The 26,123-nt window shown below is 40.5% G+C and overlaps 4 protein-coding genes and 1 long non-coding RNA gene across 9 annotated transcripts in view; 1 reads left to right on the top strand and 4 right to left on the bottom strand.

The window, feature by feature from the left end:
• The window catches only part of LOC127527857 (uncharacterized), a 134,184-nt gene that overhangs the window by 29,124 nt on the left and 78,937 nt on the right, over window positions 1-26,123 (top strand). Inside the window, exon 2 of one of the 3 annotated variants that reach the window (XR_007934998.1) lies at window positions 779-810. The exons of the other annotated variants lie outside the window; for them this stretch is intronic. This is a non-coding gene — a long non-coding RNA (uncharacterized LOC127527857). The remainder of the gene's footprint in view (window positions 1-778; window positions 811-26,123) is intronic. 3 annotated transcript variants of the gene reach the window in all.
• Window positions 1-26,123, bottom strand: part of LOC114641751 (E3 ubiquitin/ISG15 ligase TRIM25-like) — a 182,952-nt gene that overhangs the window by 107,751 nt on the left and 49,078 nt on the right. The window lies entirely within an intron of this gene.
• LOC114644581 (tripartite motif-containing protein 16-like) overlaps window positions 1-26,123 on the bottom strand; it is a 203,986-nt gene that overhangs the window by 129,164 nt on the left and 48,699 nt on the right. Inside the window, exon 2 of one of the 2 annotated variants that reach the window (XM_051927892.1) lies at window positions 15,271-15,366. The exons of the other annotated variant lie outside the window; for it this stretch is intronic. Within the exon in view, the coding sequence (XP_051783852.1) occupies window positions 15,271-15,366 (96 nt within the window). The remainder of the gene's footprint in view (window positions 1-15,270; window positions 15,367-26,123) is intronic. 2 annotated transcript variants of the gene reach the window in all.
• The window catches only part of LOC114644582 (E3 ubiquitin/ISG15 ligase TRIM25-like), a 182,535-nt gene continuing 158,329 nt past the window's right edge, over window positions 1,918-26,123 (bottom strand). The window contains exon 9 of the mRNA XM_051927858.1: window positions 1,918-1,968. The gene's annotated coding sequence lies outside the window, so the exon portion shown is untranslated. The remainder of the gene's footprint in view (window positions 1,969-26,123) is intronic.
• The window catches only part of LOC127527847 (E3 ubiquitin/ISG15 ligase TRIM25-like), a 117,695-nt gene continuing 106,253 nt past the window's right edge, over window positions 14,682-26,123 (bottom strand). The window contains exon 3 of the mRNA XM_051927987.1: window positions 14,682-15,270. Coding sequence (XP_051783947.1) covers window positions 15,154-15,270 — 117 coding nt within the window. The 3' untranslated portion in view covers window positions 14,682-15,153. The remainder of the gene's footprint in view (window positions 15,271-26,123) is intronic.

The raw sequence follows: 26,123 nt of genomic DNA, 5'->3' as shown, positions 1-26,123 counted from the left end.
ATCAGAACATTCAAAATATGAGATATGATCAGCAGAATTAACAAATCAAAAATTAGCAAATGCACAAATTTGACAAACAAGGGTCATCCATATTTTTTTTTTCTGTGTGTTTTGATCTTATTAAATTAAAAACCAATTTAAATTTTTCAAACTGTGAAGCATTAACAGCCCATTTATCTCTGTGAATGTAACACCTAATCATAATTAACTAAAGATTAATCTAAAAGAAGTATTATTTTACACTTTAATTATTATTAAACCAAACTGTCCTTCAAGGTGATGTCAATATTCTGAATATTTTTTATATCTCACCAAACACTTCACAAACTAACTTCTCGTGTGTTTAATATGCAGAGAGGCCACAAGAGGGAGCAGTTTGGCTCCAGAAGAATCAGCTGATGTCACAGCCCTGAAAGTCACAGGAATGTCACTAAGGTGCAAGTCACATGACCAGCGTCTGAGTTGACAGCACATGATGAGGGCCACAGGAGCTGACGTGGAGTCGATTATCAGTGACTGGCGATGTGTCCAGTGTGCTCATCAACTTTTAAGTGACATTGTGCCCTGAATGTGCCCACCTGCCCACCCTGCTGACTGACATTTCCATTTCATTAATCCTGAGCTCTAAAAGCCTCCAAGGTCAGCAGGAGACGACCTCAACCAACACAAACATCAGACGACAGGAAAACATGGCTGTCAGCCTGTAGAGTTTGAAAGACTGCCAGTGTGCAGCGGTGACGAGGACCTGAGTGACCAGACAGACCAGTGGCTTTATGAGGTGACACAGCGGGGACTGAAGCAATGGCTGAGGTGACAGGAGAGAGAAGAGGGCAGCAGGGCTTAGGTCAGCAGTGAAGAGGTTATCGGGTGACAACCTGTCTGATGAGCGAGTGCTTAAAGAATCAGACGTCAGTCACACATCGAGATATGGATTTGATCAACGAGGAATACAATCTGTGATCACAGGACGGCCATCAGTGTGTGACGAGTCAAAGAGGAGAAAATCAGGAGGGAGGAACAAAACTCACAAACACACAAGTGACACACTCGTCTGACTCACTCTGTCTCAGGTCACTCATCTCACCCTTTATCACCCTGATGCTCTTCTCTATCATCCTCACCCCTCACTCTTTATTCACCTTCTCCTCTTCCTTTTAACCCCTCAGTCTCCATGAAGATGACAGATTTAGAAGTCATAGTCGCCATCTGCTGGTGAGGCCTGTAATACACAGTGGGGGGGCTGTCAGCCTGGGCCTTCATTGTCTTCTTCACACAGACTGATGTCAGGTGACATGCCACTCCTTAATCCTGGGTATGTGTGTGTCAGTGGAGAGATAAAAGTGTCCCCAACTGTCACATCTGATTATCACTTTGAACACCGACAGTGACGGTGAAGTCAGTCACTTGACTTGTCTCCTTGATGTTGGGTGACAGTGGGAACAACAAGGAGGAGGTGCAGTTTAATGTCTAACATGACACCAAGTGACTCAGTAAAACACCAAACTCCATCAGTATGGCCGACATGTAACTGAGTGGTGAGTCCTCATCTTTAGACATTCACAGTGAAGTCATTCAGAGGTGACAGACCACCAGAGTAACTAATAGAGGGGCAGGGGTCCTGCTGGAGCAGCACTACTGAAAGGCGCTATATAGGCTGACTTAACAGGTGACATTCAGTGACACTCAGAAGACACAACAGGTGGGGTGTCAGCCTGAAGGATATGTGGCTGTGAATCAACAGTGAACCCTGCTGGTCAGACTGGTATTTGTAGGTCTGAGGTGTCACTGCCCCTCACTATGACACACACACTTGATTGGCTACTCAGACCCAATAATAATGGAGATCCTTACAGCTGCACTCGCTCCGCATTCTCATCCACAAATTCACTCACAGAGGTGCTTAACCCCACCTCCCACCCCCCATAATATAAAATTAATTTTGACCCCAAACTGCAAACACAAAGACACCTGAGTTTGTGGGGACATCAAGTGACTGGTGGAGGGTACTGGTAAGTGGTCACATGGTGTCAGATTTTCTGATTGTTACACTGCAGTCAGGACCAACACTAAACCCTGGATAGAGGGGCTCAGTGAAGAAGGTGTTGAACCTGTGCAGGAGGGTCATTGTGTGTGAGACGCTATAAAATGACAGAGAGCCAGCAGGACAGTCCAGATACACACCTATTCTGGGGCTGTAGGGGGCGCTGATTACAGTCTGCTGTTTATTGTGCCACACAGAGTACTTGGAATGAGAACACCGCAAATTCCAGGACTTGTTGTTGTTTCCAAGGCCACACTCCAAGCCTCCTTTCCTTCTTAGTCCTTTATATGCGACTCCAATCCTCATGAAGTCTCCACTGCACTCCACCTCCCAGTAACAGCGAGTCCCAGTCAGAGCCTCTCTGCACAGAACTTGAGACCAGGAGTCAAATCTCTCAGGATGATCAGGATATTCAGTCACTGTCCCCTCACATGTCACCTTCTTGTTCCCTTCAGACAGACGGAGGACTCTGTTTGCCGTGTTGATGTCCAGTGTGAGGGGACAGAAGTCTGAAAGGAGAGAAAAGAAAACGAGTGAAGAAATCTGGGAGTGTGTAACGGGACTGGGGGCGGAGCACAACACAGACAATTAACAAGAGCCAATCAGGAGCAGCGGTGACCAGACACTAATAGTAAAGAGCTCATCTGATTGGACAGAATCTGTGGGGATTAATAATTAAATCCTAAAAAGACGACAACAGACAAGAAGATATTGACAAGAGTTTTGACAAATAGATTGAAAACAAATATTGAGAATGTAATAAAAAAAGAGCAGATATGTGTGGTACAGCGGAGAAGTGCAGCAGATAACCGGTGTGTCTTAAGAGACTGTATTAATGTCAGGAGAGAGAAACCTGCATGTCACAATATTACATTTAGATTTGGAGAAAGCATTTTATAGAATTGCACATAAATATATGTGGAAGATACTCCAAAAAATGGGAGTTCATGAAGGTTTTCTGGACTGGATAAAAGTAGTCGATAAAGATATACGAAGTCAGATAAAAGTAAATAACAAACTAACAGAGGAGATACAGGAGAAATGTGGAGTAAGACAAGGGTGTCCATTGTCAGCAGTGCTGTTTATTCTGTGTATAGAGCCCTTATTAAATAAAATTAGGAGGGACATAAATATAAGAGGAGTTGAAGTACCAGGAAGGGGGGGACAACAAATAAAAGTGTTTACAAATATGGATGACATAACAATAATAGTCAGAGATACATGGAGTATAAATAAAGTAACAGAACATACAGAAGTGTTTATGGAGGGGGTCAGGTTCAACTTTACACCTCAGTAAGAGGGAATGCGTCCTTTGGGGGAAATGGAAAGAAAAACCACAAGGAAGAATAAGGTTATGAAATGTGGAGAAAGTATTAGGGATAAGATTTGGAGACGAGAGTACGGAGAGGATGGAGTGGAAAGAAATGGAAAAAAGATCAACAAACAAACAGGTTTGGAGGATAAGGAACTTGTGAATGGAAGGGAAGATATTGGTGATGAAGGCCGTTATAATCCAAAACTATCATACTTAGCAAATGGTTTATACACCAAAGAAAATATTAAGAAGAATTATAAGAACGTGTTTTGTGTTTCTATGGGGTTCAAAATGTGAAAAACTGGCAAAGAGGAAGGTAAAGAAAAGGAGAGAAAATGGAGGGAAAGAGGATCTGAATATAGAAAGGGAGTTGGCTTTAAGACACACAGCAACTGTTGTTAATATGGCGTTAAATAAAACGGGGAAATTAGCGGACATGATCAGATATCTGCTAGGCACAGAACTGAGAAAAGCAAAATTATTAAAAATGACAACTAGCAGACCCATTGCCTTTAATATGCCAAAAAATGATAAAACAATAGTAACATTTGTTAAAAGATATTCATGGGAGGAAGGAGATCCCAAAATTTGGGAAAAGAAAAAAGACCTAAAAAAATATAAAGGAAAAGATGAAACGGTACTAAAAATCCAAAAGCTCACTGAAGAGCAAGCAAGAAAAGTGTGGCAGCAAAATGAGACAAAGAATTAACAAATAAACAAAAAGACCTCGGGTGGGTGACATTACATGAAATCCTACCTACGCAGGCAGCCATGTACAAAAGGAGAGTCACGAAAAGTTCAATATGTCCGAGGGAGAACTGCTGAGAGGTGGAAACACCAGAGCATGTGTTTAGGAACTGCAAAAAGACACAAGATGTGTGGAATGAGGGGTTAAAGGAATGGAAAGGGAGGACAAGAAAAGAGGGGATGACAAAAGAAGGAGTGTTGTATGGTTAGTAGGGAAGGAGTTAAATGTAAAAATGACAATAAGGGAATGGAAAATGATCAAAATAATAAAAGAAAATATGTGGTGGTGGAGGAATGAACTGGGGATTCATAACAGGAAAATAACAATACAGACATTGTACAGAAATGTGAAAAGGAAGGAGTGGGAGAAAGGAGGAATAAAGAAGGACAAGGAAACAAATGGCCTTAAAAAAGGTAAAGACCTCAAAAATAGAATTAAAGGTGGGGATAAAAAGGGGAAAAAATTAAAAGTGTCACGGTGGTGAAATGGTGACAGGTGACAGTGAATTATCAATGTGACAGACTGTGTGTGTGTGCTCAAAGCTAAGACACTGAAAAGAAAAAGGAAATGAAGTGAAAGGGGACAAGAAAATAGTGTTAGTGGTAAGTAATGGAATTTAGACAACGTAAAAAACAAAAATAACAACAGACAACAAAGAGAAAAGCAGGCAAGTCAGTCATCTGAAAGTCATCTGAGTCGTCAGAAATGATAAGAAACAACATAAGGTCACCACTGAGGTCAAAGGTCTAATGGACTGTCCACACTGACCGCTGGCTTATTAAATGACATGTTTTATTGTCACAGTCCACCTCTTAAATTTAAAATCAATCCACTGTCACACTTCACATCCACATCAATTATTTGTATAAAAGCTGCAATCAGTATTTACTATTTATAATCTATCTATCTATCTATCTATCTATCTATCTATCTATCTATCTATCTATCTATCTATCTATCTATCTATCTATCTATCTATCTATCTATCTATCTATCTATCTATCTATCTATCTATCTATCTGTCTGTCTGTCTGTCTGTCTGTCTGTCTGTCTGTCTGTCTGTCTATCTATCTATATATCTATCTATCTATCTATCTATTATATAGTGCCTTTCCCATTTGTCATTGTCTCTCTCTTTCTTTCTTTCGTGTGTTTCCTGTCATCTCTTTTTATTATTTGACTGTCATTCTTTTCCAAGGTGACTCCCATCATCTCAGATTCCATTGTTTCCTTTTCTTTTCTTTGTCCAATCAGAGCCCAGGCAGGTGAAGTGACTTGCTGAGGTCACACAGTGGTGTCAGTAGTGGGATTTCAACCCACAACCTCAGGGTTTGAACTCCAAAGTCTTCACCACCACACCACACTGCATTATCTCCTCCATTTAAACTCTCCTTCTGTTCAATCGGAGGTCAGCTTTACTCTGGTGATCTCATCATGGAGGTGGGCTACAGTTCTATGGACCCACAAACATCTTGAGAATATTAGCAGCTGTATTCACTGGACCATGAAGCTCTGTGGAGGTGGTCTCGTAGTCATCACCGTGACCACCCTTGGCTGTGACCTTCTTCATCTCCTCCTGTTCTCTTGTACTCGTTCAGTGTGAGGCACATAAGGACACAACACAGCAGAGTGAGGACTTGACTGAGTGACTGAAGACCCCGGTGACACTCATTACAGGAATCAGTCAGCTTGAGATGTCACCACAGTCCAGTGAGGTCTTTGAACGTCTAAGGACCCCCAATAATTTTCTCTGCCATTTCATTTGTTTTAATGTTTAAAATTTGTTAAGTCGAGAACTCAAAGCAAAGTGTCTGCTCTGTGGAGTAAAGAATGGAGGATGACTATGACTTTTCTCAGCTTTAACTTATTTCACATACAATTTTTAAACTAATACTGTGTCTGTATATACAGTCGTGCGATAATATAAATGCACCCCATAACGTGGATTTTATTTTTTCCTTTTTCCTTTTTAAACATTTCTGGACACATCAAGACTTGGGTTCAACAGACGGCTTTGGTGATTCACTGTCTGAGACTCTCTATCCCATAATGCACCAGTCACAGGACCCCCATAACTCTCAGCCCCTCAGTCACACAACACTCAGACTTTCATATCCTAAGCCTGTCCTGCTCTATTAAAACTTCAATGATTTTTATTGTGATGATCCATTCAGTCAAAGCACAAACTCACATTTTAAAAAGTCGTCTCTGCTCTGAGGTTCAGGAGGCTGGAGGGCGAAAACTGGAGCTTCATGAGCTGAAAATAAAAAGAAAAGAGAAGAAAAATGGAAACTATGAAGATGGCATTGTGGGATCTTAGTTTAGTTCTTAAACACGAATTATAAATGCAGAGGAGTTCAAATAAAACATTTATAAAATATACAAGGGCTGGCAAATTAGGCCAAATGTCGATTTGAATATTCATATTAATAATAAATATAAAGAGGAGTCAGAGAGTATTGAGACCCCTCACTTTCTGCACACTTTACCGTGTTGTTGATTTAATTTTAAAAGGATTAATGTGTCTTTGTGCTCATCAGTCTGCACTCAGTAACCATAATGACAAAGTGAGCGCAGGTCTTCAGAAAGGTCTGCACATTTATTACAAATCAAAACTGAAACGTCTCCTTCCTAGAAGTATGCAGACACTTAATTTAGGTCTTTGTGGAAGCCCCTTTGGTGGTCTTCATGACTCAGTGTCACTATAAGCTTTGCCCTCCTGTATTTGGCCAGTTGATCCCATTCTTCCTGGCAGATCCTCTCAAACTCCATTAGATTTCAAGGTAAGCGTCTGTGAACTGCCATCTTCAGGTCTCTCCTGTTCTGTGGGGTCTCAGTCTGGTCACTCAAGGACACTCAGACTTGTCACAAAGCCACTCCAGAGTTGTCTTGGCTGTAGTCTTCAGGTCGTTGATCCATCACCCAGTCTGAGGTCATAGGTTTTCTTTAAGGTCCTCTCAGTATTTGACTGCACTTCTCCTCCCCTCAATTCTGACCTGTCACTCTGTCCCCATAGCCTGATGCTGTCACCACCATCTTCACTGTAGAGATGGCGTTAGGTGGGTGGTGAGCAGCGCCTTGTCCTGTTGAGACAACCTGCTTGGTATTCTGTCTAAAGAGTTGAATGTTTGTCTCATCAGATCATTGAATCTTTCCCTTGATGCTCTCAGGCTGTCAGTTGTCTTTTACTTGAGAGAATCTTCTGCCTGGCCACTCCACCATAAACGCTTGATTTGTGGAGCGCTGCTGAGCTGGCCGTCTTTCCTGCAGTTTCTCTCATCTCTGCAGAGGACTTTTGAAGTTTTGTTGCAGTGACCATTAGGTTTTTGATTTCCTCCCTGGCCAAGGCCCTTCCTTCCCATTTAATCAGACTGGCCATCTCTTGAAAGTGTCCTGGTGGTTCCAAACTTCTTTCCTTTCCATATGCTTCAGGCCGTTTTGCTGCTGGGACCACTCAGAGCTTTACAAATGGCTTCATCTTTTTGCTCTTCTCTACTCCTCACCAAAATATGATCACAGAGGTCTACAGATGGTCCCTTGAACCCCATGGCTTGGTTTTTCTCCTGACATACAATGTCATAAATATACTGTATTTTGTACATAATAACAAGCAGGTACAGATGAGGACATTTTCAGAGCTCCATCTATTTAAGAAATCCCACCCTGAGTCGAGAGGGTGCTGCTCCTGCTAATGTCACCAGTTCAATGATTTCACAGGCCACAAGATGAGTGACATCACTTCCACAGCCCAGTAATTAAGCTCCGCCTCTTCTGTGACACCACTATAAAATGTCACCAGAAGTGGGTGTTCATCACAGATCTGTGACTGAGGAAGACGGAGCTCCGACTCACAAGTGACTTTAACTTGACAGCCTTTGATTGCAGCAGACGTCATCATTGTGCTCCGTCTTTGTGCTTTTTATTTCATCTTCATCATTAAACGGGGTATTTCAGGGTGGTACCCCAACTCTTTGTGCCCACTCTCTCTTCTTATTTTCACAATACACACATACAGTATATGTCTAATGTGGTGGACAGCCGGGATGGACCCTGTGCTCTTGGCTACTTGACCTTAGTTTGTGTTTAAACAAATCGCTGTCTTTATGTGTAAACGTACGTAATTCATAATTTATAAAGTGTGTTTTACTCTGAGGCTGCACTCACTGAAATGTTCAGGTGGTCCTCAAGTACTCAGAGTTCTGACGCAGTCCTCCAGTTTTCTTATCTTCACCACCAAAATATATCAAATAAAATGCTTTTGGTCTGTAAAATCCTTTTAAATGTCGGTGGGAGACACGACTTCTGAGCAAACAACAGCAGGAATATAAAACACGAGAGCCCAGGGGGAGCACAGCTGAAAATGGATGAATGTGAACTTTTAACGTGGACTCCATCCAGCAGAATGTAATGGACAGAGAAGACAGCAGGAGCAGATTGAGATGTTGTGATATTATAAAGCACTGACGCTGAGCTAAATTTGATTCCATTAACGTCTTCTCTGTTCTCAAATAAACAATTCATTTGTGCTGTGAGCTGGCTTAGCCATTTAAAACACATTTCTGTTCATTAATCTTAAGGTGAGCAAAGCAAAGGAATAAAAAGAATCTCAAAGTTAAGTGAAAAAAGGACTTTATAAGAGAATACGTGGAATAAGTATAAGGAGTATAACATTTCAAGTTAAAATTCTAAAACATCTGATTAAGAACAACTGATTATTTAGAGAGTTTGTTATCACTCAGCTAATGACTGTGAAAGGCACTATATAGTAAAAATAATAAACAGCAAAGGATGGCAGATAAATGTTAAAGAGCAGGCCTTCTTCAGTGTCCTCTTATTGTCACTCTGGTCCTCCTAATGGACTTCAATAACAAACACAATGTCACCAGACGCTGTACCTGATGGTGTCCTTGTCATGATGACCCACTGGCTGATCTTCTTCAGACTCTTTGTCAGACCTGACAGCTCCTTTCTCAGGTCCTCAGATGAGAAATCAGCGGTGACAGTGAAGCTCAGCGAGTCTCCATCAGTAGGAAGGACACAGCGAGATGAGAAAGTCTGAATCAGGACAGAAGAGGGGACGAGATTTCAGAAAGGAGACATTAAAAAGTAAGTAATGCTGATAAGAGGGGGCTCTTCCGAATTAAGGATCAGTGTGGTGGGCAGTCAGCCTTGGTTTAGATGGTGAGAACGCCTGTCATTGACTTGTTGGTTATTTATGAGAGAATATTTGGTGGATTGTAGTGGAGCATCAGAGATTATCAACCTTAACTATCAATGAGCTTTTCACACAGGACTCCATGAGCGGAGAGTCACGATAAAGCGACTGAGGTGGCAGGTGGGTCCAGAATTGACATGGCACACAAAACAACGTGTTGGGTTTTTAATGGTTCTGAGACAAACTTAATTAAATTAAATTAAATGTAAACACTAACACATGTAGGGAGAAAGCTCTTCAATATGATTATACAATTGAAGGTCTGCAGCTCAGAAGTGAGACTTGTGAGGAAATCTTAGATGCCTTTTTTTCTTTATCATCATCGTCATCATCAACCATACAAAAGAGAGAAGCTGAATTATTTAGCAACCACCATGTGTGCAGTGTAAATCAAGAAAAGAATCTCACTAACGTCTGTGAAACACAGTTGACATCAGGACTATTGTGTGGAGTGTGAGAGAAAAACACACGAGAAAGAAGAGAGATGAGTGATGAGACTGGACTGTGGGGTCTCAGCTGTGAGGAAATTCTGAAGGATTTGAATCTCATCAGTTTAAGGATGGAGACATCAGGATGTATCCTGGCAGAAGATTTGGCACCATCCTTTATTAGATGTCAACTTTTACACTTCATAAAAAATTCACTTTTTCACACAGACAGCTGTAGATTCATCTGTCTGTCGTGTACATGAATTAAACAACTTTGAGATATTTGTAAAAAGAATATTTGAAATGTTAAGGAAATATAAAAAGACGATCTCTGTTGGGCTGAATGGCCTGTTCTTGTCATGTTGTACAAACTCCTCAGATCTTTTCAATTTCTCTCTAAATGTTCTCAGGTCCCACACACCCCAGTCTGATCAGACTCACTGTGAAGTGTCACTCTCACCTGTAGGAAGTGGAGATGGTCCTTGGTCTCTGAAAACTCTTTTAACTCAGCTTCTCTCCTCTTCATCTCCTCAATCTCCTTCTCCAGTTGCTCCATAACTCCTTCAGCCTTCTCCATTTCTCTCTTTTCTTGTTCTCTGATCCTCTCAGTCAGTTTCCTGTGTGCTTCCTCAATGCACTGTATCAGAGCAGTGAAGCTCTTCTCATTTTCTTCCACCTCTCTTACCACAGATATCTTAATAAATAGGAGAAGGATTTAGAATTGAGTCACCTGATAAGAATAACCAATCATGAGGCACATTTGTTGTTATTTTGATGTTATGAAGGACAGTTTGAATTGGTCTGGAGTGACTGGTGGTAGTTTATTTGCAGAAGGAAGGTCAATTGCAGACTGATTACCAGACAATATGTTCCCTCCATTATGCTGAGTAACATCATCACTCTGCTGATGATGCTATTAATGAAACTGCATAACTTTATGAGATACGCAGTCATAAAAGGCTTCCTTGTGAAGGACCTTGAGAGCCAATGGCAGGAGCTGCTGTGGACACCTGTACTGTCTTGCAAGGACTCCATTTGACCTGATAGTTTATATAAAAGTCATCCTTTAAAAATGGCATCTCCTGCTCGGCCTGAGGTTAGTTGTGGAGTAGGACAACGAAGAAGAAGAAGAAGAAGAAGAAGAAGAAGAAGAAGAAGAAGAAGAAGAAGAAGAAGAAGAAGAAGAAGAAGAAGAAGAAGAAGAAGAAGAACAAGAACAAGAAGAAGAAGAAGAAGAACAAGAACACGAAGAAGAACAAGAACAAGAAGAAGAAGAAGAAGAACAAGAAGAAGAAGAAGAACAAGACCAAGAAGAAGAAGAAGAAGAAGAAGAAGAAGAAGAAGATTTGTAAAGACAAGTTAACTTGTGTGTTAGGAGTTAATTGTGTTAAAATAAAAGTATTTCTGGACATTAGACTTGTGTAAATTAGTTGTATTCTAGTTTGGGGTGTCAGACGTCACCATATCAGACCTGTGAGATGGAGATATTAAACAAGAGGGTCTAGGTATTGGTCAAGGGGCTTCAGCTTTCCTGTAATTTCACGAACTCTTTGCATATTTACCTTCTTCCATCTCTTTTTCTTTGTGAAGTTCAGAGTTGTGTGTTTATTTCCATGTTTGATGTGTTTCTACTTCATTTATGAACTTTGCATTATTACTAATGAATTTGCTATTGTAACTATGACTCATACTTGTATAATGACACCTGGTGGGGTGTTCTATGTGGGAAGTAAATGTGAGGTGAAAGGTGCCTGCTGTCCAGGATCACCAACCACAAAGCTGGAAGTGTTCTGCTGTTTTCAGAACTTTGCACATCTGGACAGTATCTCACATAACTCGGTGATAGAAGGTGAGGATGAGAGGCACTAAAAGGTCACCTCCTAACCAGCCACTAGAATGAGGAAGAAATGATAATATATGATTTATTATTAAGGAATTTAGATGAAGCTTTACTCCTGAATTAAAGAGTTTCATATGGTGTTTTGCAATTTGGTGCACATGTGGAAAACCTCCTTGGTTGGGTGGATAGGCTCCTGGCTGGAGTAGGCAAGGAAGGATCCAGTTGTCATTGTCACATGTGTCCAGTTCTAAATGAACAATTATAAGAGAATGGATCAGACCACCAGTACTGCAGAACAATTTAAAAACTTTGGTAAAAAGCTGAGGAGCACAAGTGACAGAGTGATCAGAGATTCAGGCTATACCACAATAAGACTGAGGACGATAGATAGATAGATAGATAGATAGATAGATAGATAGATAGATAGATAGATAGATAGATAGATAGATAGATAGATAGATAGATAGATAGATAGATAGATAGATAGATAGATAGATAGATAGATAGATAGATAGATAGATAGATAGATAGATAATGGCCCTCATAGAATCTTAATAAAATTAAAGATTTATTCTTCATAAAGTTGCATTTCAAATACACAGACACTCTTTTGAGACAAACAAGCAAATCCAAAACAAACAAAGTTTCTAAACAGAATCCATGACAGCTGTTGAAGAACAAATCACAGGTTGACAAAATCCAGAAATCACAAAAGCATAAGGCACAGCTAAAAGAACACAAGAACTCATCAAACTTTATAGGGTTTATAGGGTGGAAGGGAAGCTCGTGGTGGTGATTGGCAGATGGTCCTCCTCTTGCTGAGACACACACAAACCACATGGAACATAAGAAAGTCAGCTTATAGAGAAGGTCAAATACAATGAATAAAGCATATACTCAACCAAATCAACTTTAACATTAATAAATTAACAAAAAAGACATGAAACTAAACTTTGAACACCATCTAGTGGAAGGAATCCTGGCTGAAAATGTCAGAGTCATCATGAGTGTAGAGAGGGGATTTCATGGATCAGTAATAAGCAGGAATTCTAGGAGGAAACAACAAAAACAGATCAGCGTAGAAATATAAACCAAAGTGAAGGTCGGTCTGTGAGGTTGGCTCTCCTTCACTTCTACTCCTTCAGCTGTAACCTCTGTTTCTGGACTTGACTACACAGTGTTGAGTGACAGATTGTGCCCCGCCTACTTTCTTTGAACTAAAGACACACCCCACTGGTCTGGACAGGCTGTGTTTAGTACTTTAGTACACTCGATGGTGTTGGTCTGTTTAATGTGAGTCTGTGTTAAATAAATTAGGTTGCATAAGGTTGGTCTGTCTGGGCACAGAAATGTGTGTGAAGAGTTCTGTCTCTGCTGGATGAGAACTTTCACATAAATGAATCCTGGCAGAACTGGGCATCAGAGAGTGTGCTACCATAGACAGTCTGCCAGATCATTACAGGGTAAGAGCTACACTATTGATTACAATGGATGCCAATTGGGAGTTTCTGCCAATTAACCAAACTGAAATGTGAGGATGTGGTGGAAGATCTGGAATAAATGGATGAAACCCACTGAGATACTGGAAGAAGGGGTAAACTCCACATGGAAACTGAATGGAGGAAAGTGGATCTGAGATTCAGCAGATGCCACCACTGGACAACCTTACTGTCCTTTGTGATAAAATATTAAAGCTGAAGTAAAACATTTGGAGGTGTATGTTATGTAAAGTCTGCACTCAGTCAAACAGTGGAGATCCTTAAGTTGTGGAGTCTAATAAAAGTGAGAAATACCAGAATGAAGAAGAGAAGACCATTACGATCTACAGAAAAAATCAAGAATATCTCATCTCTCCAAATGAGGTATTTTGCAAGAAAAGACAGGCTCTCTAATCAGAATGTAACCTCTTGATAACAAAAGAACCTGAACAACTCATCTTCAAATTGCAACATCATTACGGTGAACATGGAGAGAAGGCTAATAAGATCTTAGCTCAGCAAAGACCAAGCAGGAAGTTTGCAACGCAATAACAGAAATTACCAACGCAACTGGAGATAAAGTAATGAAGCCTAGAAATATAACACACATTTAACAAGTACTCTAAGTCTTTATATTCTACTCAGTTTAAAGAAGACGAGACACAATCTGAGGAGTTCTTTGATGTAATGCAAATACGACAGCTGGACACTCTTAGTGAAGAGGATCTGGACAAACCTCCGACACTCTCAGAACTACTGGATGCTGTAAACTCACTCCAAAGTGGGAAAAATAACAGGCCCTGATGGCAACCAGTGGAATTTTATAAAGACATTTTCAACTAAGTTAGCTCCACTATTATTAGCAAAGTTAAAAAACATAGACAAAACAAAAATCTACCCAAAAAACATACCCAATTTTCCTCAACTCCCACCCATTTCTTTTCCAGAAAAAAGCCTAATCAGTCCTAAGGAGTCAAGCATCTCATCAACATATAAAAACATTTCAAAGAATCTCCCCTTTAAGGGTCCTAGGATACGGCGGGAAAAGGACCTTTTAATGAATATCTCAGAAAATGAGTGGAAGTCAGTCATGCATAGAATACACTCCAGCTCCATATGTGCAAAGTATTCAACCATTTGACTTTGACTCTTTCATCGATCACATTTATCTCATTTAAAATTGGGAAGAATCCAACCTGCGAGTATGGCAATCGAGCTCCAGCCTCACTGGGCCACATGTTTAGTGAGGACAACAAAGTAACATCATTTATGGGCAAAATGTTTGAATGTTTTATCAGACAGCCTTGGGGTCAAAATCACTCCTAACTCACTAACAGCTGTGGTTGGTGGGCTATCAGAGGGGCTTAAAGTGGAGGAGGACACATTGACTGTAACTGCCTTGAGCACATTGTGAGCTCGTGGACTTGTCCTGCTGAACTTGAAGACCCTCAACCCACCTGTGATAAGTCATTGGGTCACTGATGTTTGACATTTAAAAAAAAACAAATTATCACTTACAAGATCTGTTCAAAACCTTTATAAAATATGGCAAGATCTAATTAATTAATTAACTTTAAAATAAGCATCCATAGCAGAGGAAAAGGAAATTCTGCCTTTTTATCAATCTATCTATTTATTTATTTATTTTTCTAAATTATCAGGAATTTTGGCCCAGCTCTCGGCTCTTCTCTCTTTTTCTGGGTTGCAGCGTGAATCCTGTTTGGTAGTTTTTTATTTTTTGCATTTTTTTGTTTGTTTAGATTTCTGATTTAAGTTTCTGATTTTTTTTATTATTTTTCATTTAGACTTTGAAAGTCATTTGTTGTATAAGTTGAACTTGATTGTATGCAATGCTATTTTTGAAATAAAAACAACTTAGACCATTAATGGACGTTGTGCTCGCTGATCTAATTCAGAACATCAGCATCGACCTTCAGTGTGAGTTTCTGTTAGAAGAGTTAAGTTCCCTTTAAGCATCTGATGGAATACCAGAGGACTTTAGGGTGATGCTGTCTGAGTCTCCACTGAGTAACACCTGGGATTCTGTCAACAGTGAAAGGCCATGAAGGACACCACACAACGTCTTCTCTAACTCTCCCTTCTCGTGTCCCTACTCATCATCACCAGTGAAGCTCTGCTGCTCTTCAAGTTCTCATTTATTTCTCCTCTCTTTGATATGAAGTGTTGTCTTCCTATTCCACTCACCTTCATCTTGCCCATCGCCCTCCTCGTCTCTTTCAGTGTCTTCTCTCTCTCCTCAAGTCCCCTCTTGATGTCACTCAGTGTTGCCCCCAGCTGTTTCTGTTTGGACACACAAGAGGACACGCATGGTCAGATCAGAATTCACGTTCACTTTGTGATTTCTTCTTCTCTTTCTGACTCCTGATATTTTCACAACACATTTGTTTGACAATTCATGACACAACTTAGACTTAATTTAACAAACAGGAATGACAATAAAGATTAAAAGAAAGGTTTAATTTAATTGATGTAAGATTGAGTTTGGGTTTGAAGAGTGTGTCAAATACAGAAGACAGTTTGAAGGCACACTAGTGTTTGAGTTAGTTCTTGACGTTTAGAAGACATCACATCGACAAACTGGGAAATGTGAAGTTCACACAACACTAAAAAAAATAAAAACAAACTGGAGTGTAAAGTAAAGAAACTGGTGAAAGGCCAGGAGGACTTAAACACGTCATGTAAGTAATTATAGGATCTACAAGGACATTTGATATCCTGAGTCGGACATGTGAGGACGTTGTCTGCCGTTGTCATTTTCTGGAGTCAAGTGAGATACCAAAATACACAAACGATTCTGTTGAATTCAGGAAGAAGGCAACTTAAAGGAATTCTAAAACTCAGAAATGATTTATTTTGTGTGTTACTTAACTCAGGTGTTTTGTTTAGGTGTCGGATTATTATTTTTAATTAAACTTGTGACCTCTGCCCCCTGCTCACTTCACTCGTCCACCCGCAGGTTTGATTCGTGCGGCGCTTCAAACATTTAAAAGTCTCCTGTGTATCTGTGCCACTCTGTGACCCAAGCGTGACCGCGTACGTGGATTTCACTTTCACCAATCCGCAAATCTTTTAGTTCTCGTGGAGAGGCCTCTTCATTGGGAAGAAACACTACTTTACCATGATGACAACATGAATTTGACGATCTACAAGTCTCTGACTTAAAGTTTCAATCCAAACAATATATTCAATCTCTTTTCGCTGTTCTGTTATTTCACTGAGTAATAATTTTTGTTTGTTTGTGCGAATGCGATCTTTACTATCATTTTTGTAGACTTTCAAAATGGCCAAAGTCTCCATCTCGCTGATCTTGCTTCCGTCTCTCTGCACTTCCAAAAATTCTCTTCAGAAAGATCACGTCTCATCTCTTATAATATAGAGATGTTTATTACGTTTATTTGTTTTGGTTTCACCAGAGCTTTCAAGACCACCCAGCCATCTCTGTTAAGGGGTCAGCACAGAGATGTGCAGGTGGGTGAGCCTGTGGTGTCCTGATGATGGACTATCTGTCAGGCAGACTCAAGGACTGTGTGAGCAACACTGGAGCAGCACAAGGAACAGGCCTGTCTGCTTTACTCGTCACTCTGCGCACCTCACACTGGAAAGAACACAATTTCTCTTTTCTTGTATATCCACAAATCACCCAAGGAGTGTCTCAGTGGGCTTTAACAGGCCGTGCAGAACACTAATGAAGAGTCTGATGAGTTATATCATTAAAAACAGAAAGTCTACACAGGAATAGTATATTAACATTACTGAGCTGAACTTTTTGTAAGAATCATAGACTTAACTCTGGAGTACAATATAGACTGACATGTGACAATAATGTGTCTCTTAAACAGCCCTGAGATCAGACAAACGCAAACTCTGATTCATTAAAAATGGACAAAAACCACAAAGGCAGACAAGCAGCTAAGCACACTCAGCGTGTAAGTGTCAGCAGTACAGAGTGTGTCTATCGATGTGTCAGACCTTCTATTGAATTACGTTTAGGATGACATTGTGTGCTCACTTACTACGCTGACATCAGCCAACTGTAACATCATCTTGTTAAGAACACCTCAGGAGGGTCCGAATGTCAGACATTTCTACGCGTAGCCCACGTGACGCTCGCACCCCTGCCAGTGGACATTTCTACACAGCAGGCTATAGTTGGCCTCCCACTGCCTTAGAAACTCAAAAGAGAAACTGATCAGAGCAGAAAGAAACTCAGCTGGCTGTGAGGAGAGAACTCAGTTGTTTGTGGGCCACCTTGGGGATCTCATCCTGAGCTGTTTCATGACTTGCACCAGTCTCACCAGGATGGACTCCAGCAGCCAATGCTCTGAACTTGAAACATCAGGTTTATAAGGTCCAGTAAAACCTCAATTATCAGTCAGGGGTCAGGACCGAGGCTGTGACGGATAAGAGAAAAGACGGAAAACAGAGGAGCTACTTTAAAAATGACATACAGTAGATTAGTGTAGCGAACAGTCATGAAAAACTATATTAATAAAATGAATTAATTTATATAATATTGTAATGACCAGCGTAATAATCAAATACAACTCAGAGGTCCTGGAGTTTTCTACGTTTTACGTGGAGTCTTCGTTCCCTCACAAGCGGTGTCCTGTCTTACACTCCGTTATTTGGTTACTGAGCTCACCTCCTAAACAATCACAGAAAGCTTTCCCTACTGATCAGTTGATCTCCTGCCACTCTCGTTGTGTCTTTTTGATACACAAACACTCCTGCTTATTGTCTCCTGACTCCCTGCTCCACACCTTCACTTCTCTCATCACTTCTCCTGTCCGCCTCTCACAGAACAGAAGCCCCTCAGCCAGTCCCATCACTTACAGCTGTCTGCCCTTTCTGCCCCATACAGAGCATCACAAGCTGCCTGCACACCACAATATATTAACACAACCTGATATAACAGAATATATAAAGAAAATGACAATGCAGACGACCATTAACATTAATACAGAATAACGTTACCGTCACTGGTTTCCATTTTCAACACATTTTTCAATTATTTCAGCATCCCACTTTCTATCGTTCACTGTTGGCCTTCCTACTCCGTCATTGAAGTAATACATGAAGAGCTGTTGCTGTTTCGTAAACGTTTAATAAGTTCAAACACCACACATATGTTGATAGGCCTAACAATGTATAGTCGTTTAGTTTAATTATAACAAAAGAGAAAAATACAAACCGCCATTAAAGCTGAAGGTACGTAACGGACACTGGGATTTCTGTTGTTCCAATGTGCAGAACTCGCAGTAGTAATCGGGAGACGCTGGCGTGCACAAGGTTGGGTTTTTGTTATTTAGTCCTGACAGTTAATCAAGTGACAGATAATCGAGTTTTACTGGAGATGAAGAGATTTCTCTGTCACATTAAATGTACAAATTCCTTAACTCAAAGTTATTCAAACAGTTTCCATTAAACACTAAACATCACTCACCTGCTTTTCTTCTCTTTCTGTCTCCAGCTCGACCATTTTATGCCCATTATGTCCAGTCACCACACACATCATGCAGATACAGGAATCATCAGTTTTACAGAATATCTCCAGACTTTTCTGATGTTTCTCACAGAGTTTATCCTTCAGATTTCTATCAGGATCAACCAGCTTGTGTCCCTTCCAGGCATCACCTTCATAGTGAGGCTGCAGGTGAGTCTGACAGTAGGAGGCCGGGCAGGTGAGGCAGGACTTCACCGCTCTGAACTTCTTACCAGTACAGAAGTCACACTCCACGTCTCCAGGACCAGCATAATTCAGAGATGGAGGAGTAGGAGGAAGTGGAGGACTGATTGTTGTCTTTTTTAATTTCTTGATGACTTCATTCAGCAGATTATTTCTTCGCAGTGCAGGCCTCGTGGTGAAGTTCTCTCTGCACTGAGGACAGCTGCACACTTGGCTCTGATCCCAGTAGTTGGTTAAGCATTTCAGACAGAAATTATGTCCACAGGGGATTGTGATGGGGTCAGTCAGGATGTCCAGACACACCGAGCAGGTGAACTCGTCCTGTAATCCACACAGCGGGGCTTCAGCCATCGTCAGTCTGAGGAGAGGCAGGCAGAGAGAATCAGTCAGAGGAACAAGGAAGTGACTTGTGAAGAAACGAAAGTGAAAGTTAGTCTGTGCTCAGTGAGGAGGAGGAGGAGGAGGAGATTTAAAGAGAAAGCTGAGAGCTCAGAGAGAGAACATCTGAGGAGACACTGAGGGTGAACAGTTAATGTGAGACAGGAGCTCAGAGAGTGAAGAGCTGTTGCTGTCATTACATCTCGCCTGAAGAAGGGGCCTGAGTTGCCTCGAAAGCTTGCATATTGCAATCATTTTAGTTATCTAATAAAAGGTGTCATTTTGCTTGGCTTTTCTCAGATTATTCAGTAAAGACCCCAACTGAAGCCCACTCAGTTTAATAAACAGAATAATATGATACATTAATATACACAAGGATAGTAGAAATATGAAAACATCTTAAAAACTGACTACAGACAGACAGACAGAGAGACAGACAGACAGACACACACACACACACACACACGTAACACACAGCAGGCGCTCGCCGCTCTCGGCTCCTTCACAGTTTTTTAGATTTTCTTGGTTATTCAAGTCGTTTTATCTCAGGATTTGTGAGACTTAATTAAGTCTGTTGAACAGGCTCGTCTACTCCTGCACCCTACGATTAACACACACAGATCCGAGTCACACAATTGGGTATAAGTGATGCCCTGATGCCAGTCCCTCTGTAATAGCCCACCTCAGACTCATTCCACTTAAGTACATAACAGTGACCCCTCCAGCCTGTCACTTCTCTGTGCCCCACACTGGGACTCGCTGTCACCATCACTAACAAATGTACAGATATCTCTGAGACACATGAAGGCTCGTATAACATTTGTTTTTTATGCCAGTTCCAAACCAAGGGGGTCTTACTTCTGCCGTTCTTTCTCTTCTGCAGCCAGCAACAACAACAACAACAACAACAACAACATTTATTTATATAGCACATTTTCAGACAAAAAAATGTAGCTCAAAGTGCTTTACATAATGAAGAACAGAAAAATAAAAGAGAAAGTAAGAAATTAAAATAAGACAAATTAATAATCATAGAATAAGAGTAATGTCCGATGGCCAGGGAGGACAGAAAAAACAAAAAAAAACTCCAGACAGCTGGAGAAAAAAATAAAATCTGCCGGGGTTCCAGGCCACAAGACCACCCAGTCCCATCTGGGCAGTCTTCCTAACATAAATGAACAGTCCTCTTTGTCATTAGGGTTCTCACGGAAGGACTTGATGATGATGGTCATGCAGACTTCTGGCTTTATAATCCATCAATGTAAAGACATCACGGTGCTTTGAGTAGATGTTACTGGCATTTACGCTCAGCTCTACGACATGTTCTCTTTAAATCAGACACTCTTTGGGTCTTCCATGGTATAACAATGCTAGAAGATTTTTTAACTGTCTTTTCAGGTGCGACTATGTCAACAGCAGCCCTCACTTTAGTATTAAATCTTTCCACCTTACTATTTACATCCATCCATCCATCCATTTTCCAACCCGCTGAATCCGAACACAGGGTCACGGGGGTCTGCCGGAGCCAATCCCAGCCAACACAGGGCACAAGGCAGGAACCAATCCTGGGCAGGGTGCCAACCCACCGCAGAACACACACAAACACACCCACACACCAAGCACACACTAGGGCCAATGTAGAATCGCCAATCCACCTAAGCTGCATGTCTTTGGACTGTGGGAGGAAACCGGAGCGCCCGAAGGAAACCCACGCAGACAAGGGGAGAACATGCAAACTCCACGCAGGGAGGACCTGGGAAGCGAACCCAGGTCCCCAGGTCTCCCAACTGCGAGGCAGCAGCGCTACCCACTGCGCCACCGTGCCGCCTACTATTTACATTATCCTCACTATTGTAGTTGGCACTATAAACGGACTGATTACTTAGAATGTTTGTAAGTTTTAAAGCTGCTGATGAGTCAAAGAACCGTTTTTTAACAATATGCTTCTCATGAGTGTTTTCTATCATTATTTCTATATTAAAAAGTAGAAGAAAATGGTCTGATAGACCCGCATCAATGACCTGTTTTATATCATCGTTTAGTCCTTTGGTAATCACTAAGTTTAACGTATGACCTGCTTAATGTGTAGGATGATTAATGAGCTGTCTCAAATCAAAAGAGTCCAGGAGGTTCATAAATTCTCTTACTTTCGGGTCACACTAATTGTCGATATGAAAATTATCACACCACAGACACACCACATGCACTTCAGATCAGGTCATCTACCTCAACCTAAGCACATTCAGGCCTGGCCAGTACTTGGATTGGAGACTATCTAGGAAAAGCTTGGCTTTCTGCTTGAAAAGGTGTTGGTGAGGCCAGTAGGGGGCTTACCCGGTGGTCTGAATGTGGATCCCAATGCCCCTTTGCAGTGACGAGGACCCTGTGCTGTATAAATGGTGCTGTCCTTCAGATGAGGTGTAAAACTGAAGTCCTGATTCTCTGTGGTTATTAGTGATGGGAAGTTCGGATCATTTTACCGACTCGGACCTTTGAGTCTCGTTCACCAAAATGAACGAATCCTTTTTCGAGTCATTTCGTTCATTTCGTTCATTTTAGCAAAATATAATTAAAATGTTACCTGTTACCTCCCTAACACATCTACTGCTTACACAAATGTTGATCACATTACAAACAAGACAAAACTATAATGCTATAAGAAACAGAAAATATTAATTCATTGTTTACCTGGGTCTTTAGTCTATGATTCGCTCACCTCGCCTCTTATCTGACAAGTTTTCGGGTTTGAGTCGTTTGTTCATCACGTGACAGCCCAATTAGCTAACCAAGGCAGTCTGAGCCGGAAAGAGAATTGATTAGTTCATCTCTCGAGTCTTCGGGTTCGAGTCGTTCGTTCATCACGTGACAGCCCCATAAGCTTTACCTATGCAGTCTGAGCCGGAAAGAGAATTGATTAGTTCATCTCTCGAGTCTTCGGGTTTGAGTCGTTCGTTCATCACGTGACAGCCCCATAAGCTTTACCTATGCAGTCTGAGCCAGAAAGAGAATTGATTAGTTCATTCCTCGAGTCTTTCGAGTCGTTCGTTCTTTTGTCACGTGACCAATTACCGGCTCAATACCTCAGTCATATACTAACGTAAAATTCCATTTGTTGTATGTTGGATCATATTTAGAAATTATCATAAAATTATCAAAAATATCTAAAACGCATTTTCTTATAAATAAAAAAGGTCTTTCAATTTCTGTCACTATGATTTTGTTACTGTTTCTTGAGGATCTGTGGTGTGTTATTTTATAAATAAATAATCCTGTTACAAATAAATTATTGATTAACTTGTCCTTTCATTGTCTTTGTCTATCAGTAAACAAACACTAGGCTATATAATAAAATAATCCAAGCCTACAATTACAAAGTACTTATAGTTAATAATCGTACACTATTCTATCGCAGTGTTCATTTTTACTCCAATTTTGAGTTTCCTGGTATAATAATTGTTTTTCCTATGCAGACTTAACATATTGATCTAATATTTGTATAAAAAGATTGGTCAAAAAGGACATAATGACAAAGTAAAAGCAAATAACATTTTGAATTTGAATGAATAAGGTTAGTTTAAAATATTAAGGTTATGATAACTTAAACTTCAAGTTGTAACCCAAAATGAAATAAAAACTGGAGAGTTAAAGTCATTTACTTATACTACTAGGGTGTTGTACCGTGTTAGCCATTATGAATGTAGAGAAAAGCCAAGCAAAATGACCCCTTTTATTGGCTAACTAAAAAGATTACAATATGCAAGCTTTCAAGGCAACTCAGGCCCTTTCTTCAGGCAAGATGTAATCATTTACTTAAAGATATAATGTGCTAGGGTCACACAAAGGTTTAACCAATCGGTCAGCTGAAGGACAATTGTCACTCAAGACTGGCACCAAGGGAACGGTGACCATTCCACACCCATCCCCACTTGTTTTGCACTAGGTGAGGAGCAGAGAAGAGTCTAAGACAGATTTTAACACCTCAGGAGAATGAGCACTAGAAAAAGGAGTGCTGTTTGGACTCATTTTGTGGCAACTTCAGCCACTGAAGCAAAATGCAACATATGCAAAAAAAGTTTTTCAACTAAAGGAGGAAGCAGCTCTAATTTGAGGAGGCACCTTAAATCCTCACATCCAACTGTGCTGTTAGCACAAGTTAGAACAGGGACTGAAGATGATAGCCCTGCAGCAAGTGGAGCTGTTTTTACCACCAGGACTTCTTCTGCTGGACCTTCGACGGCTTTGGCTGGCATGCTGACCACATCTACAGTATCCAGTACACCAGCAGAACCCACCACCATGCAAGGAGCAGTTAGGCCAAGGAGGCCACAACAGCAAACTTCAATGAGCAGTTTTGTAACAAGGCCAATGGATTCTTTAAGACAAAGCAAACTTGATGAGGCTCTGGTGAGAATGATTGCTTATGACTTCCAGCCATTTTCTATAGTGGAGGATAAGGGCTTCAAGGAGTATTCACATCTTCTGGACCCGTCATACAGTCTACCTAGCAGAAAAACACTAACAAAAACTGTAATGCCTAGGCTGTATGAAAAGTTAAGAGGTGATATAATAGACAAAATCAAGATGGCCTCTGCTGTTTGTCTCACAACAGACTGCTGGACCTCTTTGACTACAACAAGTTACATGACTGTGACATGTCATTTCATAGAGGACTTTCAGATGACCTCCTATCTCCTGGACTGCTTTGCTTTGACAGACAGACACACTGCTGCTCACCTGGCAAGGGAGCTGACAAGGGTTACAAATGAATGGGGTGTGGGTGACAAAATTGTAGCTTGTGTCACAGACAATGCCAGCAACATTGTTTCAGCCCTGAAAGATCATCTCCACTGGGACCACATACCTTGTTTCACCCATATGCTGAACCTGATTGTCAGAGCTGCATTGCAGGAGGTCCAAGCAATGTTGCAGAAGGTCAAGACAATAGTTGAATACTTCCATAGAAGTACAGTTGCTTCAGACAAACTCAAGGACACACAAAAACAGATGGGTCAAGAGCCGTTGCGGTTAAAAAAGGATGTAGTCACAAGGTGGAATTCAACATTTTACATGTTGAAAAGATTTACAGAAATCAAAGATCCAATCATCTCCACTCTGGCCCTAACTAATGCATCTCTGCCAAACTTGTCGCCAGACGAATGGGAAATGTCCAGAGAAAGTTTGGACATTATTAAGCCATTTGAGGAGGTCACCACTGAACTGAGTGCAGAAAAGTAAGTAATCCAATATATTTTATTATTATTCATTTTAAAACCACATTTTAAACTCAGTCTCTTATGATGTATGTTCGTCTATAACCTTATTTTTAACAGAGAAGTATATGCAGTATGTGGAAGATGAATGTTCTCTTCGTTCCCTTGTACTAATCCTTGTCTAAGGAGTTAAGCAGAAGTAAGGTTTAAAAACATGCTTTGCTGAGGCTTGGATTATTTTATTATATAGCCTAGTGTTTGTTTACTGATAGACAAAGACAATGAAAGGACAAATTAATTAATAATTTATTTGTAACAGGATTATTTATTTATAAAATAACACACCACAGATCCTCAAGAAACAGTAACAAAATCATAGTGACAGAAATTGACAGACCTTTTTTATTTATAAGAAAATGCGTTTTAGATATTTTTGATAACTTTATGATCATTTCTAAATATGATCCAACATGTGAATTTCCCATTGGGATTAATAAAGTATCTATCTATCTATCTATCTATCTATCTATCTATCTATCTATCTATCTATCTATCTATCTATCTATCTATCTATCTATCTATCTATCTATCTATCTATCTATCTATCTATCTATCTATCTATCTATCATACAACAAATGGAATTTTACTTTAGTATTTGACTGAGGTACTGAGCCGGTAAGTGGTCACGTGACAAAAGAACGAACGACTCGAAAGACTCGAGGAATGAACTAATCAATTCTCTTTCCGGCTCAGACTGCATAGTAAGCTTATGGGACTGTCACGTGATGAACGAACTACTCAAAAAACCCGAAGACTCGAAAGGAAGTTGCGCAAATGCGCATGCGCGACTGAACGAATCACGCCCACGAGACGACTCGTTCTTCCCGAGTCACATTAAAGATTCGTTCAAAATGAACGAATCGTTCAAGAACGACCCATCACTAGTGGTTATTAAAGATCCCAGTGTTTCCTCCATGAAGATGTGTTTGCTAAATTGCCCTCCAAGGCCTTGTCATTGTGCCCCCCTAATCGTCCCCTCTCTCTCATTAGCTAACTGTTTCTCTCACCACTTCACCATCTAATAGTTCATGTGTGGTGAGCATACTGGCACAATAATGGCTGCCGTCACATCATCAGGTGGATGCTGCATATTAGTGGTGGTTGAAGTGGCTCCCCACTCACTGTGTAGAAGAGCTTTGAGTTTTGAGACAAGCACAATAAAAATATAAAGAATTATTATTATTATTATTATTATTATTATTATTATTATTATTCAAGTGCAACCTCTCAGCATTGATAACACCCTGGGCAAGAACGCAGTCATTTTCAACATCCGTTGCTCTAATATTTGCTTCAGTCACTCAAGAAATAAAGACAAAGTATAGAAATGTCAAAGGAATGTAGTATTTAATAATCTGGTATGAAATATAAGTGATCAGCGTGGACCTCAGTGTTATCATTGGCAGTGCACCACCTATTGGAATGTAAGTGATGCATTAATAAAATGCATTATATTTGTCATTCCAACAGATGGCACATTACAAACATTTGTAGTAATATAATGAATAGAATGTTGGAATGACAAATACAATGTGTATGTCTCTGTTATATACAGTAGACACCCTCGAAGTCGCGGTTCAGGGTATGCAGTCTCAGTCATTTGCTGATTTTTCCTTAAAACCTATCTAATAACTGTTAGCGGAAACAGCAAATATCCACCAAATCAAATTTTTATGGCTATTTTCATGAAAATCCTGTGCTG

The sequence above is a fragment of the Erpetoichthys calabaricus genome, chromosome 5 (genome assembly GCF_900747795.2).
Source record: "Erpetoichthys calabaricus chromosome 5, fErpCal1.3, whole genome shotgun sequence".
Taxonomy (NCBI): domain Eukaryota; kingdom Metazoa; phylum Chordata; class Cladistia; order Polypteriformes; family Polypteridae; genus Erpetoichthys; species Erpetoichthys calabaricus.
The sequence above is the reverse complement of the archived record's forward strand: the minus strand, read 5'-3'. Positions and strand labels throughout refer to the sequence as shown.